A 16,909-nucleotide genomic window follows, 5' to 3' on the forward strand; every position below is an offset into this window, starting at 1 on the left:
CTTCAGTGTTGGATCAGGCGTGTACTCATGACACTTGGATACTAAGTCAAGGCATTGCAAAATGAATTAAGTGCACAATATAGGACATCCAACTGACACCTTCCATGCAACTACGCTAGATGAAGGCAAGGCATTAAGATGCATACAACATGACATTTGTACAATGTGTGCCAATGGGCTGAACAAAGCGTGACAATTCTGAATTAAGATCCATTACCCTAATCAAAGTAATAGCACCTTAACTCATGACAACCTTTTTTTAATAGAACATATTTTATGTATCCAATTTTTTTGCTGTCTACTGAGGTGTATTATTATTTTAGTGGAAAAAGATTTGGACAATGATGATGGTGCAGTGTTTGTTATAGCATCCAACTGACAAATTTGGATCCTAGGGAACCGACAATCAAAAAAGATGAGAACAAACAACAATTAAAAACAAAGCGATCCAAAGAGTTATATTATCAGAATACAGCAAAGGATGATTTGATATAAGACATGTATAAGTTGCATTGATATAAGACATGCAGAAGTAGTCGGCGATTTTGAGAACTGCATCAAAGAGCTCTCCAGACAAATGCTTTAGATGATTCCAAGCTATGTCTCCAGTCTTTGGTTGACATGATTACAAGGATTCCTTCATGTGCCGTTTTCCTCTTTCTGATTGAGAGAAATTCCTTCCATGTGCTTGTTTTGTCTCTGAAACATGATGACGATTAAGAGGAAGAGCCAGTAGAATATTCACATCTTTCTATCATCCTCGGTATGATAAACTTATTTTTCTCTGGATTGATGTAGGTGATAATATAGTGATTGTTGGAGAATTCCCTCAAAAATAGTAAACAACTGCTATTCTGTCAAAAATGTTGATGGTTGGAAAAAGATTGACATGTTCAGAAAAGAAAGCTGAGGAAATTATTCAATGTTTAGGATTTTGGATCAGTATAACAGATTTCCAACAAAAAAGAAAAATCTCTACAATTGGAAGGATCCATTTTACCTTTTCTTTTGGTTATGGGACATTTTCTAATGCTAAATTATTTCAATGAGACTCAAATTATTTTCTCAAGACTTGCATTAGTTCAGCTGGGTTGTTTACCACGCTTCTTCCACTATACTATGTGATGTCATGAATTGGTTGATAGGCCTTACATCTGTTATAACAAAAGATAGATAGACAAGGTGTGAACTTAGCTCTTAAGTTGGCTGGTTGATTCAAATGATCAACTTATCTCACGCTTCGAACTACTTAAAAGCCCTTCAAATTCGGCTTCACAAAATTTATTTCCCTTGAGGGATGGCCTCTTCATCAGCTTTATCTCTGATATCAGTCCATCCAGACAACTGGTAGCATCTGTAGTCCAAGAGGCGGCATCAGGTCTTAATCCTTGTATTCGGGCTATCAATTATATTACTAAGATCTTCTTTCTTGGACCACTTCACAAAACTGCTCTGAAGTTGAACTTTCCTTACAATCCATACCTCTAGATGGATTGTGGTCTTCATGTTGTGGAATTGTTCGCTTGTTTTTTGTAAGCAAGATACTTCTAATCCATTTATAGAGCACTCCATGTCATGCATTTTTCAAGCAAAACTTCTTGAATTCCTTGAGACGACCACGACATAATACTGTTGCTCTAAGATGAATCTCGTGTAATTTAAAATGGCACCTAGCATATTCAATTGGATAAGAAGGGTTCCAAATCAATTTTCTAAGCAACTAAAGACTTTTCGGTCCATAACAACAATTAACATACTAACAAAATTTTGTCTGCTTTTTTTCTCAAAAGAAATATGCTTGTCTCCCATTACATCACTGTGATAACTTAAAATCCATCTCAGAAATCCCAAATAAACCGAACAAGAAAGTTATCATGTTGACATTTTAATTATACATCATGTCTAAAGCAAGAAATCAACAAAAAACTGAAAACAAAACAAAAAGAAAGGTGCTCATATTACAGTTTCTTTAGCATATGCTTTTGAAGATGCTTCAACAGATACCATACCGTATAGTACAACATACTTATAGACAGAAGAACCAACTTGCAGGTTGGCTGGCAAATTTTGCATGCTGACACCAAGCTAATCAGTATTAGACTGCATTATCCTTTTGATGTTATGCAGTTGACATATATGGATCACATAGCAACTCCTGTGAGTGCTATACTAACAGTTGCAATAAACTTTTCTAAAGCATATGATTCTGATGACTCATGATTTATTTGTTATCTTTTTTGAGGGGATGATTTCTTTGTTATCAAGCCTCGATTTTGTGTCATTCATAACGCATGTTTCAATAGATGCACCAAATTCAGGATAAAAATTTTGTACTTCTAGAATGGAATAATAGATGGCTCAAGGATACAATCAATCAACATTACTAAGAGCTTCTTTGGGCCATGGCCTTGAAGTGGTGCAGGGAAGGACCAACCAGTCATGTCAACATTTTCAGACCTTATTTCTGCTCCAGAAGTTCTGAGGCCTTTAAGATGAGGTTGAAATGCATAAAAACTTCAACACTTGTCTTGTACTCCCCGTTAGATTCCTATTAGTCTATAACCAAACTTTATGAACTACACTCCTACTTAGTGATATAGACCTTTACTTTTCATCTTTTTCCTTATTTTTGAAGCAAAAGTGATATTTATCTAGAGAGAACCCAAGAACACAGAAAATCACCATATTGTCACAAAGGAGAAAACATGAAACACTAACCTAACAGCCAGAATCCCAAATATATGAGTGTATTCAACATCATCATCTCAACAATGGCAATTTATTAGAACTCTTGGCATAGACTAGAGGTATGCCTGAAGTCTAAGATGTCTGAAGATCACTATCTTAACTTTTGTTTACCAATAATGTGTAAGATTTTGAGAAGAAATGGTTTCCGCAGATTGGAGAAATAACATTTACAAGCATAACCACTATAAGCAAATTAAACAGTGGAATCAAATTACCAAAAGTTATCAACCTCATTGTCTCAGATAGTTGAGCATTCCCCAAAAAATTGAAAAATTTAAAAAAATAAAAGAGATTAATACTAAGAATATCAGTTTGCCACTGATCAAGTTCGTACTTTGTCACCGAATGCTAGCACTAAAAAGAACAAATTTGAATAACCCAGGTCCTCTGCTTTAAGAGGATTGACCGGATGATGGGACATACAGGACAAACTCAGGCCCCAAAAATTAAACAAATTCGTGATCACTAAAATTTCATATTAAGGAGCTTACCAAGAGGTATATGATTCGAATTTTTCATAATAGACATAGAGGTACCTCTTTTTGCATGGTGAGATACCCCGTTAAGCCCTGACTGACCCAGTGGTAACTGAGATGCTGTAGGCTCGCACATCATGTTATTCATGTCTTTCCTAGTGGATTGCTCCAGAAGCGCTTCTGAAGCAGATCTTCTCTGCTGCTGTTTCACTCTCCATTTCCTTAACCGGTCTTCAACTGCTGCTTTAGCTTTCTCAGCCAGCTCAGATCTTCTTATTGCCTCCTCTAAACTGAATCTCAAATCATTGATTATTGCATTGGAAGCCTCAAGCTCTTCTTTTAAGATGTCAACCTCGCATTTATTTTCATATCCAAGCAATTGTGATTCATCTTTCAGTGGTGAAGATACTTTCTCAGCCTTCTGGGTCAGGGCCTCACAATCTTCTGTTGAGATTGTTATACCAGAATAAAATCCATTTGAGCATGTAACAGAGTCCCTTCCTTGACTAACTTTAGATGCATCATGATTCACCACCATTTCAGCTTCAGCATCCTTCAGTTCTAGTTTTAATCTTTCTGTCTCATTCTTGGCTGCCTTTGCTTCTAGCGCTAGTTGCTCCACAGCAAGATATAAGCCAGCTTGAGCACTCCTAGCCCTTGCTTCACCTGCCTCAGCAGCAGCAACATTAGACCTGCTTTTATGAAGTTCAGATTTCAGATTTGCAATTTCTACCTGAAGTTCCAAATCTCTTCTGCAACTTTTTGACAAATCATCTTTCAGGTTCTGCATATCACTCTTAAGAATCTCAACCTGGCAATCCAGATTATTAACATTGTCTCTTGCACTCTGAAGCTCCTCTTCCATTCGTTTCATTTCATCTTCCATGAACATAATGTAGTCTGTGTTCTCAGAGTTTTCTCTGTCTATCAGTTCCATCTCTGATCTAAACTGGCTTAAGTCCTTCATTGCATCTGAAGGAACTAATTCCTTTGCTTGCCTTAGTTCCAATTCCAAATACTCAGTCAGTATTATTTTTTCCAAAAGTTCATTCTCCAAATCTTCCATCATATCCAACTGTCTCTTCATTACTTCAACTTGCTCATGAGACAGAACTACTGCTTCTGTAACAACCTCCAACTCTGCTTCCATCTGTGAATAGAAAGCAGACCTCTCTTTCTCTGCTTCAACAGCTGACAGGTTAGACAAAAGAATCACTTGATTGAGCTCTGAGATGTGCACCAAAAGCTCCTTACTCTTCTCTTTCTCTAGAAGTACATCTATCTTCATCAATTCAACCTGTTTCAGTGCAGCAACCTTCAATTCCTCAGCAGCAGTGAGTTCAGCTTCCATGAGAAGTAGTTCTTCTTTCAAAGCTTTCAGCTCATCCAAAATGTGAATGTATTGTTTCTGGTATTCACTAGACTCCAGACATTGTCCTGCAATCACTTTAATTACAGATTCAAGTTTAGCTATGTGACCATGAGCTTCTTGGCATTCTTCGATGGATGTCTCTCTCTCAGCTTCAGAGCACTTAAGCTAAGTTGACAGTTGTTCAATTGTTTTAGGATAGCTATCAAGCTGGAGAGTAGCCCGCATGTTGGCAGTCTCTTTTATTTCTAGCTGCACTTTACAATTTGCTAACTCCTCCATTGAGAGTTCTAATTCCTTCCCCTTCAACACTTCCTATCAATTAGAGAAAAGGAAAAAGAAATTGAATAAAAACCAGAGCTCATAAGGAACTTCAACCATTTTAGTTGATCTTTTGATTTTAAAAATAGATATCTGAAACATCGTAACATGTTGCAGGTCGAAATGCAATTATTCTGATCAATTATTTGCTCAAACAAAGATAGAGCAGCCTGTACAGATTCAAATGTCTTTGTGTCTATCGCTGCCATTCCTTGTTGCTGTAAGGGGTACCTGTTTGGATTTAAGCTAGTGTCCTATAACAAATGACGCTTATTCCAATTACAACAATCTTCCAAGCATAAAATTAACCTGAAAAAATGGAGGTGTGATGCAGATGAATGTTTCTCTCATGCATACATATGATCAATTAATTGAGGAAGAAGTAAAACAAATATTGAACAGATGGATTACATTCAATCTTGGCACACTACCATAAGCAACCTTAATATGAAGAACAAACAGTGAATAGTATTATTCAGGTTCTGTTTTTCCTTAAAAATGAATAGTCTTATTGACTCAGATTCCTTAAAAAAGTGCCCTCCTCTTATACCTTAAAGTAACGTAGCTGGATGTAGGGCCACAGTTCAAGTTAGCAGCGAAGAGTAGATCTAAGTTATTTCTTACCCTCAGAGGTTGGAAAATATATATTTTTTTTAATTTTTAGCAAAGACCAACAAAACAGTATTTATTAAAAAATACAAGTTTGCATTCACAGAAATATAATGAAGTTCTTATGAATAAAAGATCATATAAACCTTAATTTGTCTTCTCCCCTCGATGTAGCATGGTCACCCCACACAACTCATACAAAAGCTTCATCTATTTCTAAAAGATGCAACAATGAATCCTTCAGATTTGAATTCAAATGCATGCTAGAGTCTTGTTGAAGCAATTCTTATATAACTTTCACCAACTTGATCACATTACTAGAGTCAAAACAAGAAATAATAACTTTGCAAATAGTCAGCGCTATTTGAATGTCTCATCTTACTAAAATATGTCTATAGAAAGCCTAAAATGAACAAGAGTTTTACCAAAATGCTTTCTTGGTTGCTTTTTAACTATCCTCCCCTATCTTTCACATAACCTGTCTTATTTTATCAAACCTTAAAGTATTTTAAGAACATCAAATAGAAGTAGAATAAAATCTTCACTCCTAGTTTCTCCATGGCCAAAGATTCACAAGGAAAAGGGATAAAAAGATTATCCATGGTTTCTGTAACAATCCAGGACCTCACTCGAAAAAACTGGTGAGAAAGTATTATTTAGGTTCTTTAGTCCTATATAAGCACCCAATATCTTCCCAACGAATAACTGATATTGGACTAAAAATACATCCGCGGGGTCCTCACATACACCTCCATTTAAGCCATGACATCCTCATCAGGCTTAGGGTCCAAATCCATAAATCCATACATCCATTCATACACATCATGATTGGCCCATAGTTAGCCCAATGAACCAATACTGTAGAACCCCTAGTCCACATACGTTATGGGTTAAATCGGTTCTAATATCATTTATAACAACCCAAAGCCTCACCCAAAAAAACTAGCCAAAAAATATTATTTAAATTCCTTATTCCTGTATAAGTATCCAAAATCAGCCAGTGGTCAATCCTAATGAATCTGTGCCGTAGCATTCTCTAATCCATGTAAGCTATAGGCTAGATCAGCTCGATATCATTTGTAACAATGCAGGACCTCATTCAAAAAGAATCAATTAGAATGCATTATTTAAATTCCTTGACCCTACATAACTACCTAAGATCTTCTCAGCAAATAAACGATGCGAGACTAAAAGCACGTCCATATGGGTCCTCACAGTTTCTTATCATGATATATACTAAAATCAGTTCCTCATCATGATATATACTAAAATCCAATCAATCTGCTGCTTAAACCCAAATTTATGCCAAAAGAAAGAAGGTAGCAACTATATCCAAAGCTTACACCATGTCTAATAACATTAAAATTCACAAGAACTTTCCATAGAAAGAATAGAACTTTCCGATGTTTACGATCCACCAATTTCATTAACATGAACATTAACATAGAAGGAATAGAAAGATTACACAACGTCTAATAACATAACATTCACAGATTAAGAGAGAATGCCCTAATTTCACCCACCAAGGTTAGAACTTTCGGATGTTTTCGATCAATTTGGAGACAAATCTAGTACGAAAAAGAAAAAAGAGGATTTTTTACCCGAAATAATGATCGGCACCACCGACGGATCAAAAGCTAGGAGAAGAATCGGTTGAAACGAATCAAATACCCCATGACTGGAGAATTGGAAAGAAAAATCCAACGTGAAGCTTCGGGAAGTTGTATCATCGTGAGGAACAATGGGGAAGCCAGCGGATTGGGGCATCTTCGAAGGCGTTGGAAGAAATTTTGTTTGATTCGGCTGGAGCGTCGCAATGGGACGGAGCCACCGAAGCAGAGATTGCTTGCTGGGTGTTAGTTGGAACTTGGAAAGGAGTCCTCGTTTCCTCCGTGGCGCCGAAACCAGTCGATTTGGGTGCAGGGTTGGGTCATGCAAGTTTAGGTTGCTATCACAAAATAAATAAATAAATGGTTTATATAGGTTAGGGGTGATTTATTACTCTTAACGGTTAATAACAGCCACCAATATGCAAAAAAATTTAGAGATATGTTTGGATTGTGATAATTTAATATTATAACAATCATTGTTACTATAATTATTATTAGTCACAAATCATAATGTTAGATGATAGTTAATTATGAAGAATAATAATATAATTTTATGTAAATAAATATTTAAAACAGAGATGGAGATGGAGATAAGAGGGGGTGGGCTGGCACCGGTCTTCTCAAATCTTACAAAAAAAATCAATATTATATGTAGGGAAATAGGATTTGGTTCATTCTAGTGGCCCCTCCAAACTTAAATGTGTTATGGGAATACTGCTGAGAATGTGAGATTTGATTAATATGATTAGAAAAATATAATATAAATATTATTAAACTAATAAAAAAAAGTAAGAAATGTGCTATTATCAAAAATTATTAGAGTCTAAAGATGTTATTTTCAAAAACAATCAAAGACTACAAACTTCTCATGTAAGTCCCCATTCTTATTAAAAATTATAAACTTTGGTAATTCATAATTGGTCCCATAATTGTAAGTTAAGGGCCAACAAAATAGCTTGTCAGAAGAGGAAAAACATATTCACAAATAAGGTAAGTTGCTATTTGTCCCTTCATTTTTTTTTTACAATCCTAGGGAAGAGAACCCAAAGGCCATAAGAAATTATAGTCTCGGATCCTCCATCCAGCCCTCATCTTTAAGCTTCAACCCTCCACTAGGATCATAGTCCATGATAATATGTAGAAGACCATTACACTATTCAAATCATGGTTTTATAACATTACAGGTACAAAGGAACCTCTTTCTTCTTTTATTTTTTTTAAATATATATTTTATATTTCCAATAAGATTCTAATTTTTCTTTTCTTTGTAACCCAAATTAAATTTGTGCCTTTTGCTTTGATCTTCCCTTTCCAATCATTAATCAACTTCTTTTCAACTTTCAAGATCCACAACTGAAGGTACTAAACTTCTTTCTCTTTTTTTAATAAATTACGAATTAATTTTTAGTTACTTTTTGTTAGTTTAATTTAACAATTATCATCATATTATGTGTTATTGCAATTAAATCATCAATTTGGTTTATGTGCTATTGTTAGTTGTTACCATCCTAAATTATAATATTTTGTCACTAAAACTTTATCAAAGCGCTTGATTGGTTGTCTATCAATTTTAGGTCAAACTATGGTCAAGATCAAAACAATTGATTCATTTTTCAAAAGAAAGCAAATTGAGGATTCACCAACTAATGCACCTACTTGTGATGCTACTTCAATTTTGGAGCAAAATATTTCTAAGACTCCAAAGAGCAATATCTTATTTTTGGATAAATGCCCTCCTAAATCTCCTAGAATTGAATATGAAAATATAGATATTGCTTCTTTAGTATGTGACCCAGGGCTATGTCCTTCAATTTAGGATTATCCGGTTAATCAGCATGATGAAATTCGTAAAGCATACATTAAAGCTGGACCATATCAACACTTGCTTTCTAATTATCCTTATTCTGGACCTAAAATTCATCATAGAAGATTTCAAGCCTCTTGGTTTAAATCATTTTCTTGGTTAGAGTATTCTCTATCAAAAGATGCTGCATATTGTTTTCCTTGCTACCTCTTCACTAATAGACTAACAGATCGACCAGGAGGAAATGCATTTATGATTGAAGGATTTTGAAAATGGAAGAGAGTTAATAATGGAAAAGATTGTGCTTTCTTGACATATATTGGAAAGGATCCTAATTCACCTCATAACAAAGTAGTGAGATGTTTTGAAGACTTGAAAAATCAGTCACAACATATTGACAAGGTTATTCAAAAGCAAACTTTCCAAGAAATTGCAAACAAGCGCTTGCGTTTAAAAGTTTTTATAGATGTAATTCGGTGGTTAACATTTCAGGCTTGTGCTTTTAGAGGCCGCAATGAAGGCCCAGATTCAAAAAATCAAGACAACTTTTTAGAGATAGTGAAGTTGTTGACATCATATAATGAGCAAGTTGCTAAAGTTGCTTTGAAAAATGCTCCACAAAATGCTAAGCATACATCTCCAGCAATCCAAGAAGAGATTTTACATATCTTTGCTAATAATGTTAGAGTTACAATTTGCAATAAAATTGGAAAGGCAAAATTTTGTTTAATTATGGATGAAGCTCGAGATATTTCGAAAAGGAAACAAATGGCTCTTGTTTTAAAGTTTGTTGATAAAGAAGGTTTTATTGGGGAGCACTTTCTTGATCTTGTGCATGTTAAAGATACCACTGCAGCTACATTTAAGAAAGAAATATTTGATGTCCTTTCGCATCATAATCTTAGCTTCAAAAATTTTCGGGGGCAAGGATATGATAGTGCAAGTAATATGTGTGGCAAGTGGAATAGATTGCAAGCATTAATTCAAAATAATTATCCTTCTATCTATTATGTGCATTGTTTTACTCGTCGCTTGCAATTGGCACCAGTGGCAGCACCTCGAGAAGTGATCCCGATTCACAAATTTTTTACAAATTTAACTTTTATTATCAATATCATTACTGCTTCCTCAAAACCTCATGATGAATTGTAAGCTACTCGGGTTGCTGAAATTGCTCATTTGATTGCTGTTAATGAGATTGATACTGGTAGAGGAGTTAATCAAATTGGTACCTTACAACAAGCAGGGGATACTAGATGGAGCTCTCATTTCAATTCAGTTTGCAGCTTAGTATGGATGTTTGGCCCTACTTGTTCTGTTCTTTCAAATATCATTGATGAAGGCACAACATCCTCACAGCGAGGTGATGCTAATTTTGCATATGATTTGATAATGTCATTTGAATTTGCATTTGTACTGTATTTGATGAAAGAGATCATGGGAACAACTGATGTTCTTTGTCAAGCTCTACAACTCAAATGTCAAGATATTGTGAATGCAGTGCATTTAGTTTCTACTACCAAGTCATTGATCGAAAAGTTGAGAAAACATGGTTGGGAGGCTTTGTTTGGTACAGTGAAGTCATTTTGTAATCGTTATAAGATAGAAGTTCCTGATCTTAATGCCCCATTTACTATGAGCAAAGCTAGATCTCGCCGCAAAAAAAGTCATGTCACAGTGGAGCACTACCATCGGGTTGATATATTCATTGCTACAATTGATTCTCAGCTGCATGAACTAATTAAATAGCAGATTCAGCGAAGAAGTACTAGAATTGCTTATTCTTACCTCTGCCTTGGATCCAAAAAAATAACGACAAGTCGTTTGACATTGGTTCCATATACAAATTAGCTGGAAAATTTTTATCCTTTGAATTTTATAGAGCAAGAAATGATTCATCTAAAATATCAGTTGCAACATTATATTCTTGATGTGCCATGTCATCCAGATATACCGAATTTGTCTATAGTTGCTGACTTATGTTAAAAATTAATGGAAATAGAAAAATCAAAAATCTATCATTTGATTGATAGATTAGTTAGACTTATTTTAACCCTTTCAGTTTCCACAACAACTATTGGACGAGCTTTTTCAGCCATGAACCTAGTGAAAATAAGACTTAGAAACAACATGGAAGATGATTTTCTCACAGACTCATTGGTTGTTCACATAGAAAAATGTTGTGCAAGGTTCCAGCGCATATTCGGTGAGACCCAGGGAGAGATTGGTAGCCGAAGGAGACTCGATGAAACTTTGAGAGAGGATGATAGCCGAAGAGATTTAATGAGACTTAAGCTAGGGTTGGTAGCTGAAGAAAGGCTGATGCATTAACAATAATTATGAGAGTCGACAAGAAAAATCAACTGGTGCCTGATTGGTAAGATTAAATGGGTCTAACCATCCAATCTGCTGGTTGAAGGTGATCTAGCTTGATGCGGATCAACTCAGGTATGAAGCCCCTATGCCTAGTGGATAAAGACTAATAAACCCTATCTCCCAATGGATATTTATCTTTTGAAAAATTGGTTAGGGGCCGCGGTCCTAATATTTGATATCAGAGCGAGGTTGCAGGTTCGAAACCTGATGGTAGCTGAAAGGATTCAGTGAGACTCAAGCTAATTGAGGCTGATGTATCTTGTCTAGTTGGTAAGATTAAATGGGTATAACCACCCAACTTGATGCGGATCAATTCAAGTGTGAAGCCCCACTTCTATGATACAAAAAATTGACATGTTCAATTGAAATAATAGAAGATATTGATAATTTTTTATTATCACTCTTTGATTATTTTTATTAATCTTTGTTAGAAAATTTTAATATGTTTTGATTATTTAGTTTGAAAAATATTATACATAATTTTTTTTTAGTGTAGTTTGGCCCCTGGTTTAAATGTCAAATGGTAACTACCATTTTTCTTACGAACGAGCCATTACAAATCAATAGGATCAAAAATATAATAAATATAATAATATGTACATTATTTTTATCAATATAGATAATTAAGGTCCCTCCAAAATTACTAGAATTGGCTAATATAAAAAATTCCTAGTTTAATACCATGAGATATATGTTAAGCCCTGCAATAAGACTCAAACCAGATTGGATATGGATAGATTACTGGTATATCTACATCTATATTTATTTCATTTTATAAATACAGATACAAATACGAATGTTAGTCAAACATAAAATTTCATATGCACATATGTTTTAAACAAATATTGATACAAATCAAATACCGAAGCCATGGAAATAAATATAGAAATAATTTGGGTAATTATGCTCTAAAGTAAATTACAAACCACCAACCCCCCTCCCTCTGTAGTTTATATTTATTATACTTATATCCAGTTAAATTAGTGATGTTAGTGAAACTATTTACCTCATATGAAAAGTTGAAATTATCCTTGAGTTGAGAGGAGGATACATGTGTTTTATTATATTTTTGGATGGTTGTTACATCACTTAAGGTTAATTTTGATTATTTCTAAATTTTTTCTGATGTGATATTTGGATCCTATTTAAAGTTAATGGTTTGGCTAATACTCTATTAAATGAATTAAAGTATTGGATAACAATAAATCAACCTCAAGAGGATAAGTGTAGATTTTTCAAACCATTCAGTGTAAGTATAATTTATCCCTAGTCTTAAAAGATATTTATAATTTGTTCTAAACTTCATGACTATAAAATCAAATATATTATTAAATGAATGATAAATCAAGTTAATGGCATGTTAGTGTGGTCATTTATTTTTTTTTAAAGATTATGAGCTGTATAAAATTAAAAGAGTTATAAATAGAATCGGATATTTTAGACATGGATCGAATAGTTGTCATCCATATTCATATCTAATTTTTCCTTGACCGGTACAGATACTAGTCAAATACTCGAATCTGGATAAATATTATCCAATCCATTTTCACTCCTATCCTTCAATTTGAATATGTATTAGATAATAAATTATTATTTAAATATATTTTATATATTAATTTTTTTTTTCAATGCTTTTGTTGAATTGAGTGCTAAAGGTTTGAAACAGACCTTAATAGTCATAAAAAAATATTTACAATAAAATTTAACATCACTAATAAATAATAGATTAATAGTGATAGAAATATTTTCATCGCTATTAATTTAATTAAAAATTTTTATGAAAATCAAATTTTTAAAAATTTTTAGCGATGAAAATTATTTCATCGCTAATAAGCACATTTGCGACGAAAATTTTTTATCACTATTAATTTAATTAAAAATATTTATAAAAATTAAATTTATAAAAATATTAACGATGAAAATTTTTCATCGCAAATGCCCTTATTAGCGATGAAAATATTTTCGTCGCTATTAATTTAATATAAAATTTTAATATTTTTAAATTTATTAAAAATTTTATTTACGACCAATTTTTCATCATAGTAAAATATTTTTGGCGATCAATATTTCGTCAGAAATAATTCTATCACTAATAATTTATAAATATTTTTTTTAAAAAATAATTTAGGAATATATATTTTTAACTTATATTTATAATATTTTTTATAAATTAAAAAATTAAAAATAAAAATAAAAAATTTACACAATAAACTTATAAATAAATTTTATTATGTTATTATATTAAATTAAAATTATAAAATATTTGAAATAAAAATAAAAAACTATATAAAGAAGCCATCAAGTGTCAACATCTACAGAAGGAGAACGAGCTGGGGAAGAGAAGCACTCGGAAGAGCTCGGACCGGCCTGCTGCTGCCTCATCAGCTGTATCGTTCGCTCCATCTACGCCATCCGCTCTATCATCTGGATTTGGAGCCGCTGATGCTCGTTGACGTGTGCAGCCAACTCATGAGCTCGCTGTCAATCCTCAATAACTTGTCTCTGCACCTCCATCAGTCGAGCATTGCAGACAGCATGGATGTCAGCCTTAGACGAGCGTGAGGATGAGGGAACAGTGATCCCATATCCTAAATTCCTAATATAACGGGATCTCGTATCAAGCAGTTGATCACAGATCTCGTCATCTGGGGGTGCGATCGAGCCCTCAGAGGTAACCTGGGATCTCATGTCTGTCATACGATCCTGAAAATTAAAGTTATAGCTATTTTAATTTTATATAAAAATTAGACTGCGAATGAAAAAAATAATTGAAAAAACTTACAAAGAGCTCCTGGCTCCCCATCATCCATTCTTCTGACCGTCGCTGGTGGGTCCACTGGTAGATATCGATCCTACCAGGAAGCTCGCCACTCTCAGTATCTCTCTGCAATTTGAGAATAATTAATTAAAAAAAATTTAAATAGCTAAAAAATTATATACTAATTAAAAATTACTTACCATCTGCTCCATGTGACGAGCGAACGATCTCAAACCTCCATAATGCGGTACGGTCTGTCTTGTTTGATTCGCAGCGTTCTGAACACATCTTCTCTGTACAGTTACCAGTTAAATTAATAGAAAATAAATTTAATTTAAAAAAATATGATTCAATAATTAAACTCAAAAAAAATTTTGGATGTCTCCAATGCTCTAGAGCGAGGTTCTTCGATGGACCTCGCCCTCGCCTCACTATCGATGGAGACTGACCTGAAATAACAATAAATAAATCATTAATATGATAGCTATCCAAATAAAAAAAATTAAATTTTATTATATAAAAATAATAATAATACCATTCGGACCCGTTTCACTCGAATCCGCCTCACTGGGACCTACCAGTGCAGGACCTTCTGATGACAGAACTGGTGTGGTAGTAGAAATCGATGAAGGCGCCTCAGCCTCCAAGGTAGACAGCAAACACAAACGTTGTCGTCTGTCTCCTAGTGCCATACTTGTAATTTTTGATATATAAATAAATATAATATTAAATAATAATAACAAAAACTATAAGTAGTTGAGCATGTAATAAATATAAAATAAATTTATGCAATAAATATAAAATAAACTATAAGCAGTTGAGCATATAAAATAATATTAACGTAAAATAATAATACGAAACCTAATCCCAAGGACTCGATGATTTTTTATTTTTTTCTAAAATACTTTTTATCTAAATTTTATTTTATAATTTTTATTTTTTAAATAATTTTTTTTATTTAAAAATATTTTTTTTAAATAATTTTTTTTCTAAACGAGCTTCGGACTCGGCCTCCCATGGCCCCTACTCCCATGATGCCAGTGCCGTCACACACCCCGTACCGCCCAGACTTGGCCCCCGTGAACCCCTCTCCCACGGCGCCGGTGCTGGTGCCGTCACACACCCCGCACCGCCCGAACTTGGGCTCCCACGCCCCCACTCGCACGATGCTGGCACTGTCACAGACCCTGCACCATCCGGATCAGATCCTGATCTGGATCCCAATCCGAATCAAGGTCTCGACCCAGATCCCAACCTCAATCCAAGTCGTATCGTGATTCAGATTTTATTTTTATTAATCAAATAATAAAATATTTAATTAATATTTTATTTTTTTATTTATTTTTCTTTTTTTTTCCCCTCCTTTCTCTCTTCTCTTCTTCTCTCCCCACCGTGCAAACCCCTCCCCACCACCGCCGCCTCCCCGGCCCCGTCTCCCCTGATTGTTGGCCGCCCCCTCCCCGGCCCCGTCTCCGTCGGTGATAGCCTCCCCGGCCCCATCCCGCATGCCTATGCCCCAAACCCCCCACCGATCGACCCCCTCCCCGGCCCCGTCTCCGTCATCGCCGGCCGCCCCCTTTCCGGCCCCAGGCCCCCTTCGGCCCCATCCCGCCCTGCCCCATTTGGATCCCACCCCATCCCCGCCGGCCGACCCCTACTCGGTGCCATGGCGCCGCCGGCGGCCCACGACACCCCCCCCCCATGGATGGCTCCGCCCCCCGGTGGCCCGATCAACAAAAAAAAAGGTTGAAAACCTTACCTCCCGTGAATGGCGGGCGCCGCGGTCGGATGGCGGACAACAATAGTGGAGAGGGGCTTGCCGGCGGGAAGAGATAGAGGGGAGAGCACAGAGAGAGGAGAGCTCAAGGCGAGGGAGAGAGATTAGGGAAAGAAGAGAGGGGGAATAAGGGTTTTGCGTGGTTTCACGTGAAGAGACGTCGATTTGACGTTGATTGAAAGCAGGAGCATTAGCGATGCAATTTTTCATTGCTAATAATATTATTAGCAACGGAAGCTAATTTTCGTCACTAATAATTCAAAAAAAAATTCTTCAATAAAAAAAAATTTACCACAAAAAAAAATTATTTGCGACGAAACATAATTTTTCGTCGCTAATAACTTTATTAGCGATGAAAAAATAATTTTTATCATTAATAATTCCTACTAAAAAAATTTTTCCATTTTTTCACTAAAAAAATTCTCCTTCCACCAAAAAAATTTCTTCGACAAAAAAATTTTGCCACAAAAATAAATTATTTGTGATGCAAAAAATATTTTCATCGTTAATAATTTTCACCAAAAAAAATTACCCCCATTTTTTCAAAAAATTATTTGTGATGAAAAAAAGTATTTCACCATTAATTATCTTATTAGTAACAAAAAATAATTTTCATCACTAATAATTCCCTTCAAAAAATAAAAAAATTATTTACGATGAAAAATATTCATCATTAATAATGTTATTAGCAACAAAAACTAAAATTTCATCATCAATAATTCTACCAAAAAAATAAAAAATTCCCTACCAAAAAATTTTTTCCTCTTAAAAAATTTCGTAAAACAAATTATTTGTGATGAAAACTAAATTTTAGTCATTAATAATCTTATTAGCAACGTAAATATAGTTTTCATCGAAAATAATTTTTGCAAAAAAAATCTCCAATAACAATTTCATAAAAATTTAATTTTAGATTTTTCTCATCAAAAAAATTTTCAATCCAAAAAATTTAACAACAAAAAATAACATTAAAAAATATTCATGATGAAAATAAAATATTAATAAAAAAATTTATATAAATAGTTAATTTATGATTTTTTCTTCAAAAAAATTATGTACAT

At 34.4% G+C, this 16,909-nt stretch overlaps 1 protein-coding gene and 1 pseudogene across 1 annotated transcript; one reads left to right on the top strand and one right to left on the bottom strand.

Annotated features, from left to right (window-relative positions):
- Nucleotides 1-3,013: 3,013 nt before the first annotated feature.
- Nucleotides 3,014-7,110, bottom strand: LOC105056017 (uncharacterized; annotated as a pseudogene).
- An 87-nt stretch (nucleotides 7,111-7,197) lies between these two features.
- On the top strand, nucleotides 7,198-10,686 carry LOC105036570 (uncharacterized). Its single transcript, XM_073247258.1, has 3 exons — nucleotides 7,198-7,378; nucleotides 9,308-9,880; nucleotides 10,091-10,686. Exons 1-3 carry the CDS (start codon nucleotides 7,198-7,200, stop codon nucleotides 10,684-10,686), a joined length of 1,350 nt encoding a protein of 449 aa, XP_073103359.1.
- The last annotated feature ends 6,223 nt before the right edge of the window (nucleotides 10,687-16,909 follow it).

The sequence above is a fragment of the Elaeis guineensis genome, chromosome 13, assembly GCF_000442705.2.
Source record: "Elaeis guineensis isolate ETL-2024a chromosome 13, EG11, whole genome shotgun sequence".
Taxonomy (NCBI): Eukaryota; Viridiplantae; Streptophyta; class Magnoliopsida; order Arecales; family Arecaceae; genus Elaeis; species Elaeis guineensis.